Here is a 24,235-nt window from a genome sequence, read left to right as displayed (position 1 = left end):
TACAGTATGTCAAGTCAAGTCACCTTTATTTATATAGCGCTTTTAACAATACAGATTGTGACAAAGCAACTGAACAGCATTAATTAGGAAAATAGTGTCAATAATGCAAAATGACAATAGTAAACACAAATTTTTCAGTTAAAGACAGTTCATCATTGAATTCAGTGATGTCAACATCCAGCTCAGTTTAAATAATATCTTTGCTTTTTCCACGCAATTCTAAAAACTTCCAAGTTCGTTTTTCTCCATTTGCGCTCAAGACTACGAGTTTTTTTCTTGAGAGAATGGGTATTACTGTTGTACCATGGCGCAGTAAGTTTTTCTCTAACCTTTTTCAATTTGATGGGGACAACAGCTTCTAATGTATTAGAGAAGATAGTGCCCATGTTGCTAGTTATTTCGGAAAAAGTATGTGGAAAATGTGTTTTTTCAACCTTAAACCGCATAAACACATTTCATAACACCAAATACACAAAATAAATGTTCTTTTTAGCAACATCATATGACCCCTTTAAGCGCCATGGACATGACAAGAACTTCTGGTATTTAGTGGTGATCCCTAAAAATAATTAAGAGCCAGTTTCTGAATAATTTCTTCAAGGTGATTTTGTTTTGAGAGTCAGGGACAGTTGCCCTAGGGGTGTAATAAGTACAGAGCTATGCACTTATGGGCACCGTGTCAATTTGTGTGTGTGTGTGTGTGTGTGTGTAATTAGATTGAAGCACACTAATGTTCAAAAGTTTGGGGTCAGTTTTTTTTTTAAAGAAACTACTTTTTTCTGCAAGCATGCATTGATCAAAAGTCAAAGGTGGCAGTAAAGACTTTGACATTGTTACATAAAAAAAAGGTATTTGAAATTTTGTATGCGAAACATTTATTTCACACTAAGTATACTACAAATACATTTACATATTTACTTAACAAAAATACCCTTCAATTGTTCTTTTGGTGTACTAAACTGGTATCCTTAAAGTCCGCTAATTTGGAACAACTAATTTTGTACTTAACACACTTTAATTGTCTGGAAATAGTTCTGAAGTCCAACAAAAGATATACTGAAGAATATTTGATTGTGCTAAAGTGGAACTATTACAAGTATACTTCGGGTACACTTTAAATATCTTGCATTTAACGACTGATGTTATTTAAAGATCACACAATCCTCATCAATAGTGACATTAAAACACAATTTAGGCTTAATATTAAGAAATGTGCATTGTGCACAAGTAGTACTCTAAATAAAGTTTAAGTATAATTTTTATATAAGTAAGTCTCGAGCGATATGTCAGTATGAAATATGTTAATAGATTTGAACTATACTTAGTATGAAATAAATGTATTTTAAATACATTACTTTTTTACAAGGGTAAATTCTGCACTTTTGAACTTTCGATTTAAATGAATCCTGAATTTAAAAAAAAAATCACAGTTAAAAAAAATAAGGTTAATCAGCAGAACTTTGTATTTTAAAATAACATTTCAATATTTAATAGTAATTTAAAATAGTATTTTTTCAATTTTTTTTATAATTACATTTAGCATTGTAATGGATTTTAATGGATACAAATTAGCACATGAGCATGGTTTGATTAGTTTGTTAGCTCTGTAAAATCATAAGGTAAAGATTTAATGTAATAATCAGAAATATAACAAGATTTTTTGATATTGCATTGATTGCCATAGGATGACTTAATCAGTTTGTTAAAAACAAACAAACAAAAAAAACACTAAAAACAAAAACATATTTAAGTGTTAGCATTGAGCTAAACTGATTTCTAAGCCAGTTTCACAGTTTAAGATATCTATTGCATTAATTAATTATTTTATTTATTTTCTGTTTGTGCTGTTGTTGACCTTATGAGACCTGTGACCCACTGATTGAGACCCACTGCTTGAAGTCACAAAGGCTTTTCTCCACTCATTTGTGACTTGTGCCATGACAGCAGGAGCAACAAAATAAAGTCATTGCGACTGTCAAAATCTTAGCTGTCAAGGGAGGATGTCTCCAAAGTAAGACAGGTCGGAAGCCGGTAGACATGCAATTGTCGTCCAAATTCTTTGGCAGAGAAAACTGTTGCGGGGGTGGGAACATTGAGCGTGTTCCCGTCACTGTCAGTCACAGCGTGTCTTCTTCATCTCTGAATGGACTGACACACAGAACATCTGTTTGCTTTTAAATCGCACTCGTCGTCTACCGATTGCGCTGAACAGGGACAGCAGAGCTACTTCAAGTGTTCTTCATGTCACATAGGCTTCTGTGATTATGCAGTCTGACATATAGAGGAAATGAAGTCAGAATGAGGCTAAGCAACGTGACTTTCTGTTTGTTAACAATGTGTAAAAATACTTCTTACATAAGAGGATGACTGTAGAAGACATGCTGTTAAATAAGAGTTTGGGGGAGAGAGATGGAAATGAGTAAAAGAGAAAGAAAGTGAGCGAAAATATGGAGAGATGAGGATTTGAAGGGCCCTGTGGTGTGGTCATTGGATCAAAGACCGATATTCTTTGTCATTTCCTTTAGGGAGGATGCATTATTATCAGAGGATTGTATTTATGGACAGTGTTTTTCTATTCATTAGGCAAATTTTTTTTTTTAACTATCATCATCTGGAAGAAGGTAGCATTGCATGTGTTTCTCAGCAGATCATTTGATTTCATGACATATTTTAGTTGCAAAGTTAAGAATTTCAGGCTGTAGGTAAATACAATAAAATAATTGTATTAATAATAATAATAATAATTAGAGACATTAGCTATATTTTCATATTATAATTGTTGTGAAGAATATTGTGAAAACAGTTTCCAAATAAAGCAGTATTTTAATATAATGTGTTCATGAGGATAAAATACTAGTTACTTCCAGGGAAACTTGTGCAGAATTGTTTAAAATGATTAAAATAGAAAGGTATTTTGTTAATGTCTTTCCATCATAGTTTCTACACATACACTTCTGCTGAAAAATCTAGGGCCAGTAAGATTTTAAAAATGTTTTTGAAAGTCTCTCATGCTCATCAAGACTGCATTTATTTATTTTTAAAAGTACAGTAAAAATATTAGGCTAATATCGTGAAATATTATTCTAATTTAAAATAAATATTTTATTTATTTATTTATTTGTTTGATGGCAAAATGAATTTTTTAGCAGCCATTACTCTAGTCTTCAGTGTCACATGATCTTTATAAAATATATTAATTTGCTGTTTAACCTCCTGAGACCCTGCATCCTCATATGAGGACATTATATTTTAGTGAATTTCTCTGAGACTATACATGCCACAGTTTGAAGTCTGGATGTCCTGTACGGAGCACATTCAGGGCTTTTCAGAAATACTAAATGTTTCACCATGACCACTCCCTCTCCTTGGTCTTCAAAAATGTCTGATATTAATTTAGTCTTATGGAAATAGGATACTTTTTTTAAAATGATCATTTAAATCTGACAAATTTTTCAACTGTGTGTCATAAATCAACATCTCAGGAAAACGTTATATAGTTTCAAATCAAAATATGACTTTCTGTTACGAAATAGGAGGTTGATTTCATATACAGTATGTCCTTATATGAGGACACCAGGACTAAAAGCATGTTTATTACACATTTTGGAAATAATTCTGTAATAACATAGTTGAGAATTATAAAAAGTTTGGTTAAAAAAAAATCCTAAAAACTAAAAATGTATTGGCGATTTAAAAAAAAATCAATTGTTTTTGCCTATGCATGTTCATTCATGCCTTTTTCTTTTTTTTAAATTTTTTTTATTTGTTATAAATTGCATAAAAACTTAAATCTTAAATTAAATTCTATAAAATGAAATGAAATTAAATTAAATGTGGTGCTTTACAATACTTCGTTTAAAATTAAATTACATTTAAATTGAACTTAAAGTTAAATACAATTTAATTAAATTTGGTGCTTCACCATACTTACTGTTTAAAATTAAATTAAATAAAAAATTACATGAAAATTGTTTTAATTCAATTCAAGTTTATTTGAATAGCGCTTTTCATGATGCAAATAGCTGCAAAGCAGCTTTCCAGAAAATGTAAGTTTCTACATTATATTTAGTAATAGCTCATAATTGGTGACTATCTCAAGTTGATGTCCATATGGCAGACATGTATGGTAAAAATCAAGCAGTTAGTTAATGTCATGTATTCAAACAGACGGTGAACACTATTAACAGCAATGATTATATGTTGCGATCAAACCTATGGCAAAATTTGGTAATTTTGGTAGCTTTACGATACTTTAAAATTAAATAAAATTTGAAATTACATTAAAATTGTATTAAAAATTAAATTACATTAAATTAGGTACTTTATGATACTTCATTTACAATTAAATTAAATTAGGTGCTTTATGATACTTTGTTTAAAATTAAATAGAATAAAAAAATTTGATTAAAATTGTATTGAAAAATTAAATTAAATTAACATGTTTAAAATTAAATAAAATAAAAAAATACGTTACAATTGTATTAAAAATTGAATTATAAATTACATTAAATTAAATTTGGTACTTCATATTTTAAATGAATTTGATTTTGTTTTACTTTGTGTTGCAGGAGAAAGAGAAACTTTACGTCGAGCTGAAGCACATCCTTGCTCGGCAACCTGGTCCAGAAGCAGCGGAAAAACTACAGGTTTATCAGCGAACACTCCGGGAGAAGACCAAACAACTGAAGGTCCGCTAATAAACCTCCTCTTCTCTTCTCTTCTCTTCTCTTCTCTTCTCTTCTCTTCAATAAAGCAATGTCATATTACAAAATAAAGAATGTATTGTAAAATAATTTAGCATAATAAGTCCTTTTTTCTTTCTGCGATATGTCAGCCGGATCCCGCATCCCACTCGCTGAGGGCTTTTTCTCACATCAATCATTCCTCCTCTCACTCCTCTCCCATCATTTTCATCTCCTTATTCCCCCTCTCACCATCACACAAAATGAATAATTAGTTACTTCACCACTTAATTAAGAGTTCAGGTCCATCTGGAGACAGCGACCACTAATGTCATTTTTAATGAGTTGGTTCGGTTTAAGCTGCCTCGTCCTGTCCTATTAAATAGGCAAGAGGCAGAGATGAAAGCAGTTAAAAAGTTATGAGTCTCTGCTGAGCCTTCGGTGACCTTATAATGTCCATATGTCACTGATATACACTGATCTTTGAGCTGCGTTTTGATCAGGAACATTAGGATCCAGGAAACTAGCCCTGGATCTGAAAACCAGGCAAACTGTCCTCTGCAGTCAGGACAGTAGAAAGTGCTCCGTTACATTCGCCATTCTTTACAAAAATGGACGTAACAGACTTTAAAGACTCAAAAGTGCTTAGCTCGGCAGAAATTCAGAGCTGATCTATTAGAATATCTGCAGTGTGGAGTATAAAACTCTCTGGCGCCCTTGAACTTAAAAATAATGGCCTGAAGGTAGGTATAGGGGGGGTTTGGCTTTCTGATAATTTATTGCCAAGCTTAAAATGAGTTAGGCACCACAGGCATCACTGGCAAAGCTTTAAATAAACAAAGCTCAGTGTAATTAACATTAGAACAGAAGCCTTACTAATGAGCCAAACTGAAAAATCATCCCATTCTTTGTTTTGATTGAAGCATGTCTTCCCGCTCCAGCCCCCTTTAGGAAATTAACATTAATTAACACCGGTCTTTTGACTCTCCATGCTTGCTTGGAAGATGTTTCCAGAGTTTTGTCTTTGTAAAATACCCAGTAGTCTGAATATTATTATACGCTCATGAAAAGCTCACAACAGATGAAGTATTTTGTTAATTTAAAAATGGGCCAAAAGTTGCTTGAAAGTTGATTAAACAATGCACATTTTGGTGGAAAAAAGTAAAATAAATAAATTAAACAAACAAAAAATAATAATAAATGAAATGGAAAAAATTTAATAAAAACAAAGATAAAATGGTAATGATAATAATTTGTGGCAGACTTGGAATTGATTCAATTTTTTAAGTTGTTGTTATTATTATTATTATTATTATCATCATCATTATTATTATAGTTATTTTGTATTATTTAAAGAAAAATTATATTAAAAAAAAGTTTTCAATGAACAGAAACATTTTGAATGTCTGAGCAATACTCTTCCTAAACTGTCAAAAAAATCTGAATATTAAATAAATAATAACATTTTAAAAATGCAATAAAATTCATAAAAAAATGTTAACAACTAGTTTGCAAAAAAAAATATTGATTTGGAATATATTCATTTAAATTATATATATATATATATATAAACAGACTGCCGTAATATATATGCAATATCTTTCCCAAATTATCCAATAATTAATATCACATTCAATAAATAATAAAATAAAAAATGCAAATAAAATGAATCAAAAAGTACCAAAAATAATAATAATTCTGCCAAATAATACTGATTTGGAATTTATTTATTATTGACTTATTGAAGTTTTTAAAATGATATTATTTAATAAAATTATTATTTTATTTAATACAATTATTTTATTTTCTAATTATTTGTATTTAATTTTGTAAATGGAAAAACATTTAAATAAAAAAAAACTTTCAATGAGCAGAAACATTTTGAATGCCTGTCATGTGCAATACCCTTTGCAAATCGTCCAATCCAAAGCCAGCTCTGCAGCAGAGCACATCCGAGATTTCTTCATTTATTACTTCCTCTCTCACTTTCTGTCCATCTTCCTCCTTCTCTTTAGCATCTCTCTTCTCCCTGTTCCTTTGATTACTGAGCTCTGGGCTGTTGGGTCACCTGCACTATGTGGGTGGTTTGGAGCACATTGGATGAATGACAATTAGAGCTTGACTGATATGTGCAAAGATTGACGGAGATCAATGAGATGCTGCAGAGGAAATCGCTCTGTTCCTTGCTCAGAGGAAGCCGAACACATCCTCAGTGATAGATCACAACTGTACAACTCGGACACATTTATAGCAAAGAGGTGCCTACTGAAGGGTGAGCGCAGCTTTAGGAAACATTTCAAAGTAATTGACAAATGGACTCTTAGACGCTTTGCAATATTTAGATGGTTTGCCACATAACTGGAAGCAGCAAAGCAGTGCATATAAAAGCAATGAACTGCTTGAGGCTGTGAGTTACAGTGTTTAATCATTAAAAACATTAATGTTCAGTATATAATAAAATGAAAAAAGTACCAAAAATAATCACTGTTGTTAATCACTAAACAATTAGTCTGCAAAGCAATATAGTTAATCTGTAGGCTGTTTCAGCTCTGAATTAAACTAAAAAAATTAAAAAAAAATTTCATAAAGAAAAATGAATCCTATTTGTTTTAATTCAATTAACCACATTTTCCTACTAATTTTTCAGTGTTAGTAGGAGGAGAAGATTTCAGTGTTTTTTCAGTGTTTTTATTAAAATATGCTTAAATTAACTTAATTGGAACAAATTATGATATGTACTGTACCACTGCATATAATTAAATCATGAAGGTGTTTGTGCACTTGACCCGGTTATGGTTGCCAGGCAAGTTTGAAGCAACCAAGTGCATAAATATATAGTTATATAGTTATAGTTTCAAACATAACTTTTCTTTCATAGGTCCTAACAGCAGAGCTCAACATGCACGAGTCCCAATCAGAAGACTACAAGTATGAGATCGAACGTCTTGCCCATGAACTTCAAGAAGTCAAGAAAAAATACCTCGCACAGAAACGGAAAGACCAGGAGCACAGGTGAGAAAGGAAGGCGTAAACCCAAAAATGACAATTCTGTCATCATCTGCTCACCATTATTATGTTCATTATGTCCTTCTAAACCTGTATGACTTTCTTCTGTGGAATACAAAAATACAACTTTTTCAATTTACAGTAAATGTGGACTGAAGCATTCAAGCTCAAAAAAAGGATGGAAAAGCACAATAAAACCATGTCCAAATGGCTCATAAAGTCTAAAGTTCTAAATTGTATAGACCACGTTTATGATGCTTGTGGTGCTTTTGCATGCTTTTAAAAAGCTTGAAAGCATCAGTCACCATTAATGAGGGTGAGTAAATGATGACAGAATTTTCATAAGCATTTAAAAACAACCGTGTGCCAGTATTCGAGTGTGTATGTGTGTGTGCATGTGGGTTCAGGTGGAAGACGTTAATCCCAGATCAGCATAAGATGTAACGTTATACCCACAGTATAAATCAGACCAGCAGAAAGCACTTTATTGTGTTTGTATGTGTGTGGTGTCTGTGTATCCGTATATTTCATGGTCCTGACAGCAAATGACCTTCGATATTGCCAACAAGCAGACAAGAACGGCAGTCTCTGACACGGCCGAAAATGATACCTCAGATAACGGTGAGAGAGGAAAAAAGCATTTGGAGTTGGAGGGAAATCAATGAGCCAGTGAATTGGAAAGATTTCTCTCATTTCGTCTCTGTGTTCTTGGGAGCAAATCGTGACACTGAAAATTACAGAGTGATGCAAAATCGCTCTGTTGCTCGCTGATTAGTAGCACCCTGCCAGATTCCACTGCTATTGGCCTTCGATCTAATGAAATTATGACTAATCGTGTGGTATTTTGGAAGCATGTATGTTGTTTATCCTGGGGAGTCTTATTTTCGAACGCAATGAGAGAATGTTTCCTCTGGGGGGGTTGACGATTGATTTGTATGCAATCTTCTAAACACTACTGTTATCCATACAGTATACACACTTCTCACATCAGCCACTCTTTCTGTCCCACACACACACACACACATCCTTTCAGAACACACACATTGGGCCTTATTTCTGAAACATGAGCAGAGCAAATTTGTGTGTAAATCCATTCTTACGTAAATGACTTGTTGAATGGAATAGGACAATTTATGTACGAATATTTTTACAGCGACAGATTACTTCTGCAGGGGTTTCTTGAATAAGGCCCATACAATGTAGGTTTTTACATTAAGCTTAGTAAGCCGATTTTTCAAACCATATATATTGTAACCAGATTCGCTGGTTACAAAACAAAATAGAATTGGACAAGGCTTTCTTCAGTTAGAGGTTGACACGTCTACGGCAACAGACACAGATTGAATGGATCTGATTGGCCGGTCCCTGTCGCCTGGTTTAGAAGCACAACTGCTCCGCTTCCTGTCACATCACAGAATGTCCCACTGTTTTAACTGGACAGGTTTCAGACTTCATGGTTGACCAGTAGGAGTCTACGGAAAATGCCTGGTTGCCTTTGTGTGGTGTCTTAATAAGAGTGAAATTAATAGCATCCATCATCTTTGCTGATCTACAATTTCATAACTGTATCCCAGAGAATGACTTGATTTCTAATTGAGATATATAGGTGAGTTAATGATTTACTTTTTTCAGATAAAAGTTCTATCAGTCCTCACAGTAGATTTATTCAGTGCGTTTGATCGTTCTATTAATCAAAGTAATGAGGTAGAAATACGTATACTACCGTTGAAAAAGTTTGGGGTTGGTAAGATTTATTAAAGGGGTCATATGATGTTGCTAAAAAGAACATTATTTGGTGTAATGAAATGTGTTTATGCGGTTTAAGGTTAAAAAAACACATTATTTTCCACATACTGTTCATTATTGTTTCTCCTCTATGCCCCGCCTTTCTGAAACGCGTCGATTTTTACAAAGCTCATCGTTGTGCTCTGATTGTCCAACTATCCAGTGCGTTGTGATTGGCCGAATACCTCAAGAGTGTGACGGAAATGTTACGCCCCTACCATATAAAAAGTCTTTGATGCTTGACCTGGCTGCATTTTTTTTTTATCAAAACCCCCAGTAAAAACAGCTAAATATTATTACAATTTAAAATAACTGATTTCTATTTTAATGTATTTTAAAATGTAATTTATTCCTGTATTGGCAAAGGTTAATTTTCAGCATCCATTACTTCAGTCTTCAGTGTCACGTGATCTTTCAGAAATCATTTTAATATCCTGATTTTGTGCTCAAACAGCAGTTTTTAATATTATTAATGTTGAAAACAGTTGCTGCTTAATATTTTTATGAAAACTGTGATACTTTTTTGGCCATTTATTTAAAATAGAAAATCTTTTGTAATAGTTTAATAGTTTTTACTGTCAAGTTTTGATCAATTTAATGTGTCTTTGCTGAATATTTTTTACCACCACACCACCAAAAAAAAAAAAAAAATGCTGTAATGTACGTAGGAATATTCTAAAAAGTATAAATGTTTCTGTTTCTGTTAACTTTTACTTCCTCACTTCTTTTTGTAAAAAAAGAAAGAATAATAAAATGAAAATTTAACATTATTGTTACTGTTACAAGCTTGTTTTCAGCTGTTTTAGCCATAGAAACCAGCTTGTTGGCCCGCTAAGTGCAGCAAACTATCATAGCCTGGGTTAAACCAGTTTTATTTTTCAGCAGGGCTTGGAAATCTAAACATAAGACACAATCAATGTGAGCTTTAAATGTGTTTTTAGATATAAAATATACCTGATAGCTTTTTGGCTTTATAAACATTGTGAAATGCTGATGAAGTAATGTGCCATGAGATTAGGTTCATATTGCTGGAGTCTCCCGCTATCAATTCCAAGAGAACTGTTTGCATATTTATCAGATATAGCATTCATAAGGTAATGAAATGCGATTACCTTGTCCATTTTTACCAAGGTGCCATATAGTTAATATAATGTTCTTGCAACCATTTTTTCACAAAAACGTCTAAAGGCACGTTCACACCAAGCACGATAACTATAAAGATAACGATAAATATATAGTTCTAAAAATCGTTCTCAATATTAAAGAATAGCAGAGTCCACACCACAGCTATAATGATAAAGGCACAGAGAAACAATATCGTTGGAATCACTTTCAAAGCGATTTTTTCCAGCTGATGAACGATAAAAACATTGACAGCCAATCAGAATCCATCCTGCTGTAACGAGCTTGAGAGTTTAAAGCGGCAGATGAGTGTGTGCTTAGACGCTAATATCGTTATTTTTATAGTTATCGATCTTGGTGTGAACGGGGCTTAACACTATTTACTAAGTCGACTATGCAGCAAAAAATCTTTTTTTTACATATACAGCTTTAAACTCTTTGTCTAGGCCAAGCACAGACATCACTTCCTCCTCTGTTTTGAATTCTCCTGGCAGCATGTTTAAACATTGCACTTAAGCCTTGCTGATGGGCAGCATATTGATTTCCTTTCCCCCCCCTCTGACATCTCGTGTGCTCAGACCAATGACTTAATTCTACACAAATCCCACATCAGTGTTTTCACACCAAGTAAAACAAGTCATTCATAAGTAATGGAGAAGGTCTTGTTTTTTTAAAGTGGTATAGTCACTAAAAACTGTATTCACAGCACAATGCTATCAGTGTTATGGAGTAATTGTGCCATGAATGTATTTATTTACTCTTTGTTAGTAGCTTTTAGCTTTTTATTTATTCGTTTTTTATTATTCAGTCAAGTTTATTTGTATGGAGCCCTAGACATGACATGCGGGGGGAGAGATATTGTGGCCTTCAGAATCTCAGTAATTTCCTCATGTATTTTTTTAATTTATTTATTTTACTGTCGCCATGTTGTAGTAATTTGTTCCTTAATCTTAATTTAACAAGGGGATGAATTCATAAAATGTGGCCACGACTTAATAAGTCGTAGGAACAAATGAAGTTGTAGCAACTAATTATTAATATCTATTTTTCCCCCACATGTCATGTGCAGGACTCCGTAGTACAATTCAATTTCGTTTTCCCCAGCAGTGCAACATCCAATATAAATGTCCTGCTCCTGTGGAAGCTATAATTAGCTTTTATGACTATTTACAAACAGTGTCAGTTGCATTAAAATATTGGGAGAAAACAATGTTTATATTAAATTATTGGTAACACTTTACAATAAGGTTCATTAGTTAACTACATTAGTTAACATGAACTAATAATGAACTGCACTTATACAGCGTTTATTAATCTTTGTTAATGTTAATTTCAACATTTACTAACACATTATTAAAATCTTGTTAACATTAGTTAATGCACTGTGAACTAACATGAACTAACAATGAACATCTGTATTTTTATTAACTCATTTACAAACAGTGTCAGTTGCATTAAAATATTGGGAGAAAACAATGTTTATATTAAATTATTTATATTAAATAATAAGTGGTTTGGTAACGCTGAATGCTGCATGCTATGCATTTTACATTTTCACATTTTCAGTATACTGGATGAGACAGAGATGGTTGTGTTTCCTGAAATAAGACAGGAGATGAGAGGAACACACGCACGGCATCAAGGGAGAGGAAATCTGCTTGCCTAGCTTGTTTGAATCTTTCTGGTTAGCGCATGTTGCAGCCCATCTACATTGGTAATGGGCAGAAAATCTTTCATGGCTTAAAGCAGCAATTATAGCAACGTCAATGAATAGATTTAGATGGGTCAAAACGAGTCGATGGATGGATTTTGATGGTTAAAAGTTTGAATAAATAATGCAGGACCTTTGTGTGTAAATATAACTGACCAGTGTATTGCCATTAAGCCTAATACAGTTGGGTTCAAAAACCTGAGACTTTCTAATTTTCACTCTATTTTCCCCTTTGCAAATGATATTATCAGCCTGAAAACACAATTTAGAGTTTAACTGAAAAATGAACATGCATTTATTAGTATGTTGTACAATATGCCCTTGTCTTGCTTTAACAGCACCAGCACTCCAGCTGACATGAATACATATACTCCTGACTAGTGACCTAGAAATAAAGCAGCATCTTGAATATTTAGTTTTAATATTTAGTTTTATATATTTAAAATTCAATACTTCGTTTTGAATTTTTTGGATCTTAATACTTCTTTTTTTAACATTTCAATGATATTTTGATTGAATCCCAAACCGACTGTCTATAGCAGATAGTGTATGTGTAAATGTGATGGGGTAAAGTTCTCTGCCATAATGGCATCAGTGGTGTTGCATTGGAACAATCTACTCTGAATTATGCATTTACACATTTATATGTTTAGCTTTTGGGGAGTTTTGGGAATGTAAAAGGTTTAAACTCCAGTGCATATGTTGTGAATGGCATTTCAAAGAATCGACAATGGCATTATAAAGGTAAATGAACACTGACACTCCCTTTGTTCCTAATAGCAGTCTCGTGCTGATCAAAAGCTTGGCGCTATGTAAATTTGCTCCTAATGTTAATGATTGCATGGTTGCTTTCAAGACCAAATGAAATTCCCCTAATTAATTTTAGATTAAAAATAGTTGCCCCAGCCTTTTCCCCTGCTATCAAATAATCTGTCAGCACCGAACAGAAGCTAAAGCCACTGTGTTTTTGTTTTGATGGGTTCAAGTGTGTTTACTCTTCTGTATTCTTTCCTGTCCTGTTGGGTTTTATTCTCCATCTTTCACTTAAAGGCTTTTATGCTTCATGCTATTGTTTTCCATTAAATGTCTTTTGTCTTCCTCTTTTTTTCATTTTCTCTCCTTCGCTTTTCAGATGTGCTCACAGACCATTTAAAACTTAATCTCGGCCAACCCTTTCTGTTCTCTCTGCTTGCGTGGTTCAGCTCCACTGAGGTGTGGTAACTGGCTCCATCTGCTCCAAAACTCCGGAAGCCATTTTGGCTCGCTCAGGACATTTGGATTAACTGCTTTAACCACACAATGGTGGTGTTATTTTTTTTCATACACCTTGGCTTCATGCAAAAAGTGCTACCTACTTGTAAACATGAAGGCTTGGCAAGCTGGTGCCGTGTCAAGAGTAAGCTAGACGCCCACAGACATGAATGACATTTTTTTTTCCTGATGTTACTGGATAACACAGCTAGTATCTTACCATTCATCTACATTTTAAAGAATGGCTTAAGAGCTAATCTGTAATAATAATAACAATAACAACAACAACAAGATAAAATCACTGCAATAAATCCATTAAATAAATAAATAATATGTTTAGTCTCAAAATAACAAAATGGTCCTTAAAAAAATTATAAATGCAGTGCAGACCATTTTGTTCTTTTAAGAACTAATCGGAGTAGAAGTTCATCAGAGTAATCTGTTTTACTTTTTGGATTAAATTTGCTGTTTAGTACCACTATTTCAGTGTACACTTTCATGCATTTTTTTTTCTCTTTTTTCCAGATCAGATCACGAATTTCCTTTTTAGCATTGCTGGAGAGCTCATAAGGTTGGACCTTCAAGTCCAAATTAAATATTGCAATACCACGAAATAATTTTCAAAAGTGGAGTGGGTGGCAATGCCTTCATTTCTTAGAAGTTTCTGTATTGAACCGCAGTACCACATGCACACAGGATTAATAGTCAACCAAATTAAATTTTTATACTACATTTATAGAACTGTTAAGACCACGTTGAGAGCAAAGCAAATAAACACTGTTTGCTTCCTTCTTGTCTCCTAGGGAAAACATGTAATAAGCTCCAAGCTTTTTTTCAATCTATTGATTGAATAAGGCCTAACAGACCGCACATTGAAAGAGAGAGGGGAAAAGCAAGGTCTATTTCGAAGAAACGTAGGCCATTTAAACGAAATGTCAGAATGGCAAAAACAAGAAATCAATAGCAATTAGGAATATTTTAATGCCATTGCTTGATGTCCTAAATGTTATATGAAGTTTTTTTTATTTTTTATTTTTTTGGGACAGTGAAGTAATATTACTCAAAGATTTATTTTAAATCAGAGCACAGCAGTTTGTTACATGTGCCGAAATTGACTTGAAGAAATAAACTTGTGGTGTCAATTAACGGCTCTGTGTCCCTAGACAGCATTTTATCGCAAGCCATCAATATTTCGCTAAACACTGCAAAAGAAACAAATCACTTTAAACATCTTAAACTTTCTGACTGGGCCTTTAATATTGCCTGTCATCAAATCATTCATTTTCTGACTTTTTTTTCTTGCTTGCTGAATGGAACCAAGAGAAATGTAATCACAGCTGGCTCGGTTTGTAAATTCTCTGTTTCAGATGACGTGCGATGAATGATGGTGTCTTGAAGCCTTCATTTGAAATGAGAGAATAGACAGGAGGCAACCACGTCGCCGACAAGTTCACAATAAATTGCATGCAAATGAGGACATGTGGATTATTGCATTCTGGGTAGCGAGTGAGACAGGCGGCATCGGTAGCCATGTTTATGAGGTGTGATGCAAACAAGAGGCAGTAATGAGAGTTGATCAAGCGTGACAAGGTGCAGAAACACTCAGCGTGCATATAAGCAAATGCGCAAATACAGCCCTTCAGGAATAACTTCTTGGCTCATAGTTGAGTGAGCGCTTACTGACTGGAAATATCTTGTGGAGGTTTGGTTGAGAGCAGAGTCGGAGGTTTTAAATAAGAATTCCTTACTTGTAAAACTTTCAGATGCCACAGTTTTGTCAGTTTCCGATATGCAAGTTGTTTTTGTTTACTTTGTAACAGAAGCTAAAGCCACTGTGTTTTTGTTTTGATGGGTTCAAGTGTGTTTACTCTTCTGTATTCTTTCCTGTCCTGTTGGGTTTTATTCTCCATCTTTCACTTAAAGGCTTTTATGCTTCATGCTATTGTTTTCCATTAAATGTCTTTTGTCTTCCTCTTTTTTTCATTTTCTCTCCTTCGCTTTTCAGATGTGCTCACAGACCATTTAAAACTTAATCTCGGCCAACCCTTTCTGTTCTCTCTGCTTGCGTGGTTCAGCTCCACTGAGGTGTGGTAACTGGCTCCATCTGCTCCAAAACTCCGGAAGCCATTTTGGCTCGCTCAGGACATTTGGATTAACTGCTTTAACCACACAATGGTGGTGTTATTTTTTTTCATACACCTTGGCTTCATGCAAAAAGTGCTACCTACTTGTAAACATGAAGGCTTGGCAAGCTGGTGCCGTGTCAAGAGTAAGCTAGACGCCCACAGACATGAATGACATTTTTTTTTTCTGATGTTACTGGATAACACAGCTAGTATCTTACCATTCATCTACATTTTAAAGAATGGCTTAAGAGCTAATCTGTAATAATAATAATAACAACAACAACAACAAGATAAAATCACTGCAATAAATCCATTAAATAAATAAATAATATGTTTAGTCTCAAAAGAACAAAATGGTCCTTAAAAAAAATTATAAATGCAGTGCAGACCATTTTGTTCTTTTAAGAACTAATCGGAGTAGAAGTTCATCAGAGTAATCTGTTTTACTTTTTGGATTAAATTTGCTGTTTAGTACCACTATTTCAGTGTACACTTTCATGCATTTTTTTCCCTCTTTTTTCCAGATCAGATCACGAATTTCCTTTTTAGCATTGCTGGAGAGCTCATAAGGTTGAACCTTCAAGTCCAAATTAAATATTGCAATACCACGAAATAATTTTCAAAAGTGGAGTGGGTGGCAATGCCTTCATTTCTTAGTTTCTGTATTGAACCGCAGTACCACATGCACACAGGATTAATAGTCAACCAAATTTTATTTTTATACTACATTTATAGAACTGTTAAGACCACGTTGAGAGCAAAGCAAATAAACACTGTTTGCTTCCTTCTTGTCTCCTAGGGAAAACATGTAATAAGCTCCAAGCTTTTTTTCAATCTATTGATTGAATAAGGCCTAACAGACCGCACATTGAAAGAGAGAGGGGAAAAGCAAGGTCTATTTCGAAGAAACGTAGGCCATTTAAACGAAATGTCAGAATGGCAAAAACAAGAAATCAAAAGCAATTAGGAATATTTTAATGCCATTGCTTGATGTCCTAAATGTTATATGAAGTTTTTTTTACATCGATACACAGAGACATGAAATTAGTAGAGAAGGAAAAATAAGTCGGAAGTTTGATTGCTCACTCAAAACACAAACACTCTCAATGCTACATTAAACTGCCATCAGCGTTGGATTATGCAAAGGTACTGAAAAACCATAACCTACATCAAAACGCCTCCTAAATAGACTCTCATTGTGATGTCTGCTGGATTGAAGCTCTCTGCTTCGTGGAGAGCTGTGTAATTGCTCTCAGGCATGAGAGGTCTTGAATTCCAACAAAGTCAAAAGAGGCTCCAAAACATTGATTTCACAAGATGTGGACGCAAGAATATGCTATTGTATATGCAATTCTTTAGACTCCCCCTTGGAGTCTAATCACAATTAATTGTGATAAATTCAGCTGTCAGCAGGTGTAAAATTTATTTAAAAAAATTTTTTTTAAATAAAAATCTCACTGTATATTTAGAGTGGTTCTCTTAGAGTGGTGGTTGTCTAAATAATACCACCCAACAATGCTGTTACAGCACTTTTAATGTGTAAATGAACTTAATATTTTAATGTGTTGATTGCATGAATATATTTCACTTCTTTGTTTAACAATCGTTCATACGGTGAAATACATTTGCATCTCAAAGTGCTTGTATAATGCAAAATTACAGAGTTATGTCTTAAGGACAGGACAAAGCATTTGATATGTTCAAATAGATCTGCACATTAGTGTGAATGCAGCCTATTAGACCTGCTGCTTTCTATGATGTCATCAAAAATAATCAAACAGCGATAATTCTGAGAAAAAGAGAAAAAATGCATCTGCTAAATTAAAGTTAATGATTTAAAAATTTATTTTTAGCATAAATGTTAAATAGCACAAATGGATCCCAGTTATCTGTTGATGTATTTGTAGCGGACTAAAATTACCAGCATGCTCATCCCTGGGTGCATTTTTTTTTTATTTCTGTAGCTCGAAAATTTAGAAAGCTATTTGAGATCTTTTATGAATCCATTAATTATTGATTGCATCATTGAATGTAGGTGTAAAAAGATGTTAATATGTGATAACATGTTAAGTGTCCCTATCTTTCCATCGTCCTTTAACAGAATATTGGGCCCCACTTTATATTAAGTGGCCTTAACTACTATGTACTTACATCAAAAATGAAGTACAATGTACTTATTGTGTTCATATTGTATTGCAAAACACTTTTGCTGCTATTGAGGTGGGATACGGGTAGGGGTTGGGACAGGTTTGTTGGTATGGGTAGGTTTAAGGGTGGGTTAAGGTGTAAGGGATGGGTCAACTGTGTAATTATAAATGTAATTACAGAAATTAATTACAGATGTAATTACATGCAGGTATTTTTCAAATATAAGTACAATGTAAAAACATGTATGTACATAAGTGCATTGTACCAAATTATTCATTTAAAATGTAAGTACATAGTTGTCAAGGCCACTTAATATAAAGTGGGTCCGAATATTGAAAGTGAGAGGGCATGAAGACTGGTTGAGCAGTTTGAAGAAAGAAAAGCGTTTAGTGGAAGATCCTGTATCATTTTGCTGATGAGAAGAAAAGCAAAAAAGTATGAGAGGAATATTCACTGCCGTACTCCTAAAGATGTGTAACCTTCACATTCCAGCCACACACAAATCACTGTCAGTTATTGATTTATAATCTCTAGAGCGGCCATTCTTCCCTCCCTCCCTCCCGCTTTACTTTATTCTCTGTTTCCCTCTTTCCGCCTGCCTACGTGGAACTATAGATCATAATTGAATTACTGTGGTAGAGGGGACGTATAATCAGCCAGATGGAGTGAGCTTACTGATTTGAAAGACGGGCAAATAATCATATCTTTCCCTTTATTATTTCTGCCGGCATGGGGATGTATTGAATAAACTCGGCACGTAATGTAACTGCTTTCTGCATAATTCCATATAATACGGTTATGTCCTGATTCCTAATTCACTGATTTTTAAACTTCCCGTAGATTGTTATTACAGCGCTGCTAAACATGCTGATTGATTTATTTGCTCCAATAAATTAGTCATGCGTTTAATAAACAATAGATGGATGTAATTTGATGGAGGGCCATTGTGTAATTAAAGACCAGGGACAGCGGGAACACTGCGGTATACCTTGTTTTTTTGCATATAAACGAATAAACAGATGTTAAATTGGGCCAGAATGATTCAGAGCTGTATTCAGCCACCTTTTATTCAAAACAGACAAAAATGTTGGCTGTTTGTATCTGAGTTTTTTAATTTATTGTGTGCTGCTATAGTCCAATTTTCCACACTTGCTGTAGACTTAAAAACTGGACTTTTTTGGGGGGGGTTCAAGCGCTGAAACCCTATTGTAATTGTTAGAATGGCCAAGGATCAGCAATCTCCATCTAAAACTGATGGAGTAAAAAAAAAGTCATAGAGACTTGAAACTTGGTGGGATTGTAGTACTCAAATTGTCTACAACGTCACTAAGATTCTCCCCAATCGGCCTGACAGTGGCGCTACAGCCATCAAAACTCAGTGGCGGCTTGTCGAGGGAGGCAGGGGTGGCACAGCTTCCCCAAAATGTTGAGGTGAAAAAGGGAGGAGGACAATTAATGTTAATAAAATTCACAATTAATTTCAGTTCATATCTCAGAACGTGTATTTTTTGTTTGTAATTTCACAGTTGTAATACCATAGCGTGAAAGCGCCACTTTTCTATCGCGAATGTGCCGAATCTGCTGATGTAATTACAACCACTAGGTGATAGAGAAGGGTAGGGGGAGGCCGGGGGAGAGCTGAGCTCGTGCCTCTGTTGGTAAAAAAAATTAGCCAATCACCATCGAGTGTTCACTTTCAGCGCTGAGGAGTGTTGAGAAAAGAAAGGCTGTTTTTTAATTTATTGTGTGCTGCTATAGTCCAATTTTCCACACTTGCTGTAGACTTAAAAACTGGACTTTTTTGGGGGGGGGTTCAAGCGCTGAAACCCTATTGTAATTGTTAGAATGGCCAAGGATCAGCAATCTCCATCTAAAACTGATGGAGTAAAAAAAAAGTCATAGAGACTTGAAACTTGGTGGGATTGTAGTACTCAAATTGTCTACAACGTCACTAAGATTCTCCCCAATCGGCCTGACAGTGGCGCTACAGCCATCAAAACTCAGTGGCGGCTTGTCGAGGGAGGCAGGGGTGGCACAGCTTCCCCAAAATGTTGAGGTGAAAAAGGGAGGAGGACAATTAATGTTAATAAAATTCACAATTAATTTCAGTTCATATCTCAGAACGTGTATTTTTTGTTTGTAATTTCACAGTTGTAATACCATAGCGTGAAAGCGCCACTTTTCTATCGCGAATGTGCCGAATCTGCTGATGTAATTACAACCACTAGGTGATAGAGAAGGGTAGGGGGAGGCCGGGGGAGAGCTGAGCTCGTGCCTCTGTTGGTAAAAAAAATTAGCCAATCACCATCGAGTGTTCACTTTCAGCGCTGAGGAGTGTTGAGAAAAGAAACCTCGTAGAGGAGGCTAGCCTCCCTTCTGATATCAACCAATCATCATAGAGACGTAAATTACGTGATATTAGTTTGAACGTCTCCCGCTGCGCTGATAATGTACCAAGTACTTATGAGTAGCGATATTGAATATATATTTGATCGCCAACTACCAACTACAATTACCAAGCTGTAATTCAAACACGTCTAAGCTGGATTAGAGGTCTGCACGAGCTTTAAAGTGAAGCCCGAACCCGGCCTATACCCGAGATCGTCTTACCCGACCCGAGCGGCACAGTTAAATTTAGAGCTCGAACCCGACCCGAACCCGAAATCCTTTTTTTTTTTTCACAACAAATAGCCAATTTTAAAAAATGCTGTATTTCACGATTGCATGCAATCAGTAAGCAAATACATGTAACGTTAAAGAAACAGAATCATTAAGGCTCGGCCAGTTCACAAGGCAAAATAAAAAACACTCACCAGTTATGAAAGTTTATGAACATCAGGTGCAGCGGTCACATAAATTCTGCCGAGTTTTTGAATGGTTGTATACGACAAGATGATAATTCTTTCATCACGCAAATGATGGTCATTTTCGTCAGTTAAGGCTCGTTGGCATTCTGCCTGCTTTAAATCAGACACAGAGATGCAGTAAGATCGCATTTATTTGAATTAATTAGGCTAATTATATAATTAATTTGAATTAGCGCACGCGTGCGCGTGCGAGAGAGAGAGAGAGAGAGAGAGATGAAAGTTGCGTGTGTAAACCTGCGTCTGCGCGTCTCTCTCTACAAGCAATGAGGCTTAGTTCCTTCAAAAACAGCGTTGCGAGTCAGTATAGCCTGTCGAAGCTAATTTACTAATAAAAGTTACCGTGATGTGTTGTCGTGCGCAATAATGTGTGTGTGCATCTATGAAAGCAGCATAGCCTGCATATAGTTTTAGTTTAGCTATAAACCCGAGCCCGACCCGAACCCGAAACTATTCATTAAACATTAACCCGGCCCCGAACCCGACCCTTGGGGCTCGGGTCGGGTAGCAGACCTCTACCACATGGTGGCAGTACAACCATTAATTTCATAAAAAACGAAAGAGAGAAAATTATAATAATAATAATAATAATAATAATAATAATAATAAAGAGAGAAAAAAACTGTGTTTAAAAGTAAATAATAATCTCTAATAATGCATTTGAGTTATTTTGAAAGAGCCCATCATCTGGATATATGGAACTTTTCTGTAAAGGAAATGAAAGTAAAGAAACATCAAGGGCCGGGTAGCAGACCTCTAAGCTGGATACAGGCTAACGTTACAGCAGTCGGCTCTTTTAACACAGACTTTTAAGAAGGTATGGATGTTTGCTTCAAGTGATAGGCCAGGTGAAATTATATTATCTTGCTGTATGTGTGTCGTTTTATTTACGTTTTCTGACTAAAAGCAACCAAAAAGCCATTTTAAAGTGGTTAAGCAAATAATAATAATAATAATAATAATTGTCAGGGATCCCCAGACCAATACAATTAGTGTGCCTGCTCTATTTTAAATCCCACGAGCCACCACTGTCAAAAGTATGAAATCACTCATAACTCCTAAACCGTTAGTCGCAGGCTCAAGCGTATCATTGGAATAATTCGCTCACAATGGATAAAATGCATACCTCAGCAAAATTTTGGGGTTGAACTTTCAACACACCGTTGTAACGGGACACCTAAACGTTCATAAGGGGCGGAGCCGCTTTTACTAAAACGCCTATAACTCTTGAATGGAAAGAAATATTTTTTGCCAAACTCGAACACTTGGTGGCAAAAAATATTTCTGTCAGGACCACTATCATCAAAGATGATTGACAATTAGCATACAGTTTGGATTGGCGGTATGGTTCCGTTCTGGGCAAGAACTCCCTGCGCATCCATGCAGCTTAGCATGGATGAGAGCAGGGAGAGCAGCGATAACCCCCCAAAACAAGATCATATGCCGATATCCCCCAACACAAACTGATATCAAATCTCAAAGCCTTGAGCAACAAGCATGTTGCCCTTAACCATTGACCAGCTTTCAGAACAAGCATGTTCCGAATAATAACCAGATAGCTCTGGGACAAGCGTGTTCCCAACAATACAGCTATAACTTAAGAACAAGCATGTTCCCAATACAACTACAGCGTTCAGAACAAGCATGTTCCGAATAACAACCAGATAGCTCTGGGACAAGCATGTTCCCCAGTTTCATGAGTTACCTTCATGAACAAACACTGCCTGCTTAGTCATTAGCTGATTTTCTGAGGTTTCTGGATGTAGACGACTTCAACTGAACAATGACCGTTTACCAATTTCTCTCGGAGCTGCGCCGCAAAAAAATCCAAATCCAGCGTCAGAACGTACCCCGTTCCAAAACATCCGTCACCGAAATGACGGGAACAAATAAACACGCTTGAGAAACTCCGTTACTGCCCCGGAAAACAAACTGCATCCACTGTTCACACAACACGGAACAAGGCCATCTTTTCCTCTCATCCAAAACACACTCTTTTAGAGATGTTAGGCTTGTTTGACTTCATGCAGTGCCGCGAAGATCGGCTGCCGTCTGTCAAAAACAATGCATTCTGGTTACATTAAAATACTTTTGTCCAACTTTGATCGGCGCTGCAGTCGCCCTACGATCACATGTGCATTAAAGGTTATTTATTTATTTTTTTTAAACGCGTTAAGCTGCGCGCTCTCGCTTGGGTCGCCAAGTGCGCGCACGCGCATAAGAATTCAACTCTTAATTAACAGTGTAAATAACTCAGAATGCATGAAATTACATTACCCCCGTTAAGCGCAGCGTATTGCAACAACAAGCGTGTTGCCAGTGGCAACAGATAAGTACCGCACATGCATGAACTGGCACAAGCATTTAACTGAAAAAAAATGTAATGAGCCCAAGCAACACAGATAGCCTTCCGTTCCAAAACATCCGTCACCGAAATGACGGGAACAAATAAACACGCTTGCGAAACTCCGTTACTGCCCCGGAAAACAAACTGCATCCACTGTTCACACAACACGGAACAAGGCCATTTTTTCCTCTCATCCAAAACACACTCTTTTAGAGATGTTAGGCTTGTTTGACTTCATGCGGTGCCGCGAAGATCGGCTGCCGTCTGTCAAAAACAATGCATTCTGGTTACATTAAAATACTTTTGTCCAACTTTGATCGGCGCTGCAGTCGCCCTACGATCACATGTGCATTAAAGGTTATTTATTTATTTTTTTTAAACGCGTTAAGCTGCGCGCTCTCGCTTGGGTCGCCAAGTGCGCGCACGCGCATAAGAATTCAACTCTTAATTAACAGTGTAAATAACTCAGAATGCATGAAATTACATTACCCCCGTTAAGCGCAGCGTATTGCAACAACAAGCGTGTTGCCAGTGGCAACAGATAAGTACCGCACATGCATGAACTGGCACAAGCATTTAACTGAAAAAAAATGTAATGAGCCCAAGCAACACAGATAGCCTTACCAACACGCATGTTGCAGATAACCTGAGCATTGAATGGGATTTAGCTTGTGAAGACGTTCGAGAGAGTGAAACATAGCAGCTGTGAAGTGGATGCTTGATCTCTTGATATCCATCTTGGGGATGAAGTTCCCATCTGACTTGTTCGTGAGTCAGTCACATAACTTGTGGAGTTCATGACAATAATGGAGAGATGGTTTTGCCTGCCGAATTCGCCATTTAATTAGCTATTGAGCAATGCAAAAACTGCTGATACTACAGCGGGACCTTATATATGAATGCTTAGATAGGTGTCGTATTCCCATAGCTTGATGGGGATCAGCTGAGAGTCAGCTGATGTGAGCTTGACTAACGTGACCTGCCAGAACTAACGCTACGCTTGATTTCTTTCCATTCAAGAGTCGACTCGAACACTTGCTGGGAAAAAAGGCACTAAAATAGTATAAAATGTTAAAGGGGTCATATGATGCGATTTCAAGTTGTCCTTTCTCTTTGGAGTGTTACAAGCTGATTGTGCATAGATAAGATCCCTGAAGTTGCAAAGACTAAAGTCTCAAAACCAAAGAGATATT

General features: G+C 35.6%; 1 protein-coding gene across 1 annotated transcript in view; it reads left to right on the top strand.

The window, feature by feature from the left end:
- LOC107568134 (cilia- and flagella-associated protein 58) overlaps positions 1-24,235 on the top strand; it is a gene marked incomplete at its 5' end in the record, with an annotated part of 101,035 nt that overhangs the window by 63,616 nt on the left and 13,184 nt on the right. Inside the window, 2 exons of the mRNA XM_016253990.1 lie at positions 4,569-4,688; positions 7,561-7,694. Of these exons, the coding sequence (XP_016109476.1) occupies positions 4,569-4,688; positions 7,561-7,694 (254 nt within the window). The remainder of the gene's footprint in view (positions 1-4,568; positions 4,689-7,560; positions 7,695-24,235) is intronic.

Source organism: Sinocyclocheilus grahami, unplaced genomic scaffold (assembly GCF_001515645.1).
Source record: "Sinocyclocheilus grahami isolate Dianchi unplaced genomic scaffold, SAMN03320097.WGS_v1.1 scaffold1219.1, whole genome shotgun sequence".
NCBI classification, from domain to species: domain Eukaryota; kingdom Metazoa; phylum Chordata; class Actinopteri; order Cypriniformes; family Cyprinidae; genus Sinocyclocheilus; species Sinocyclocheilus grahami.
Note: the sequence above shows the minus strand (reverse complement) of the source record. Positions and strands in the feature narration are given on the sequence as shown.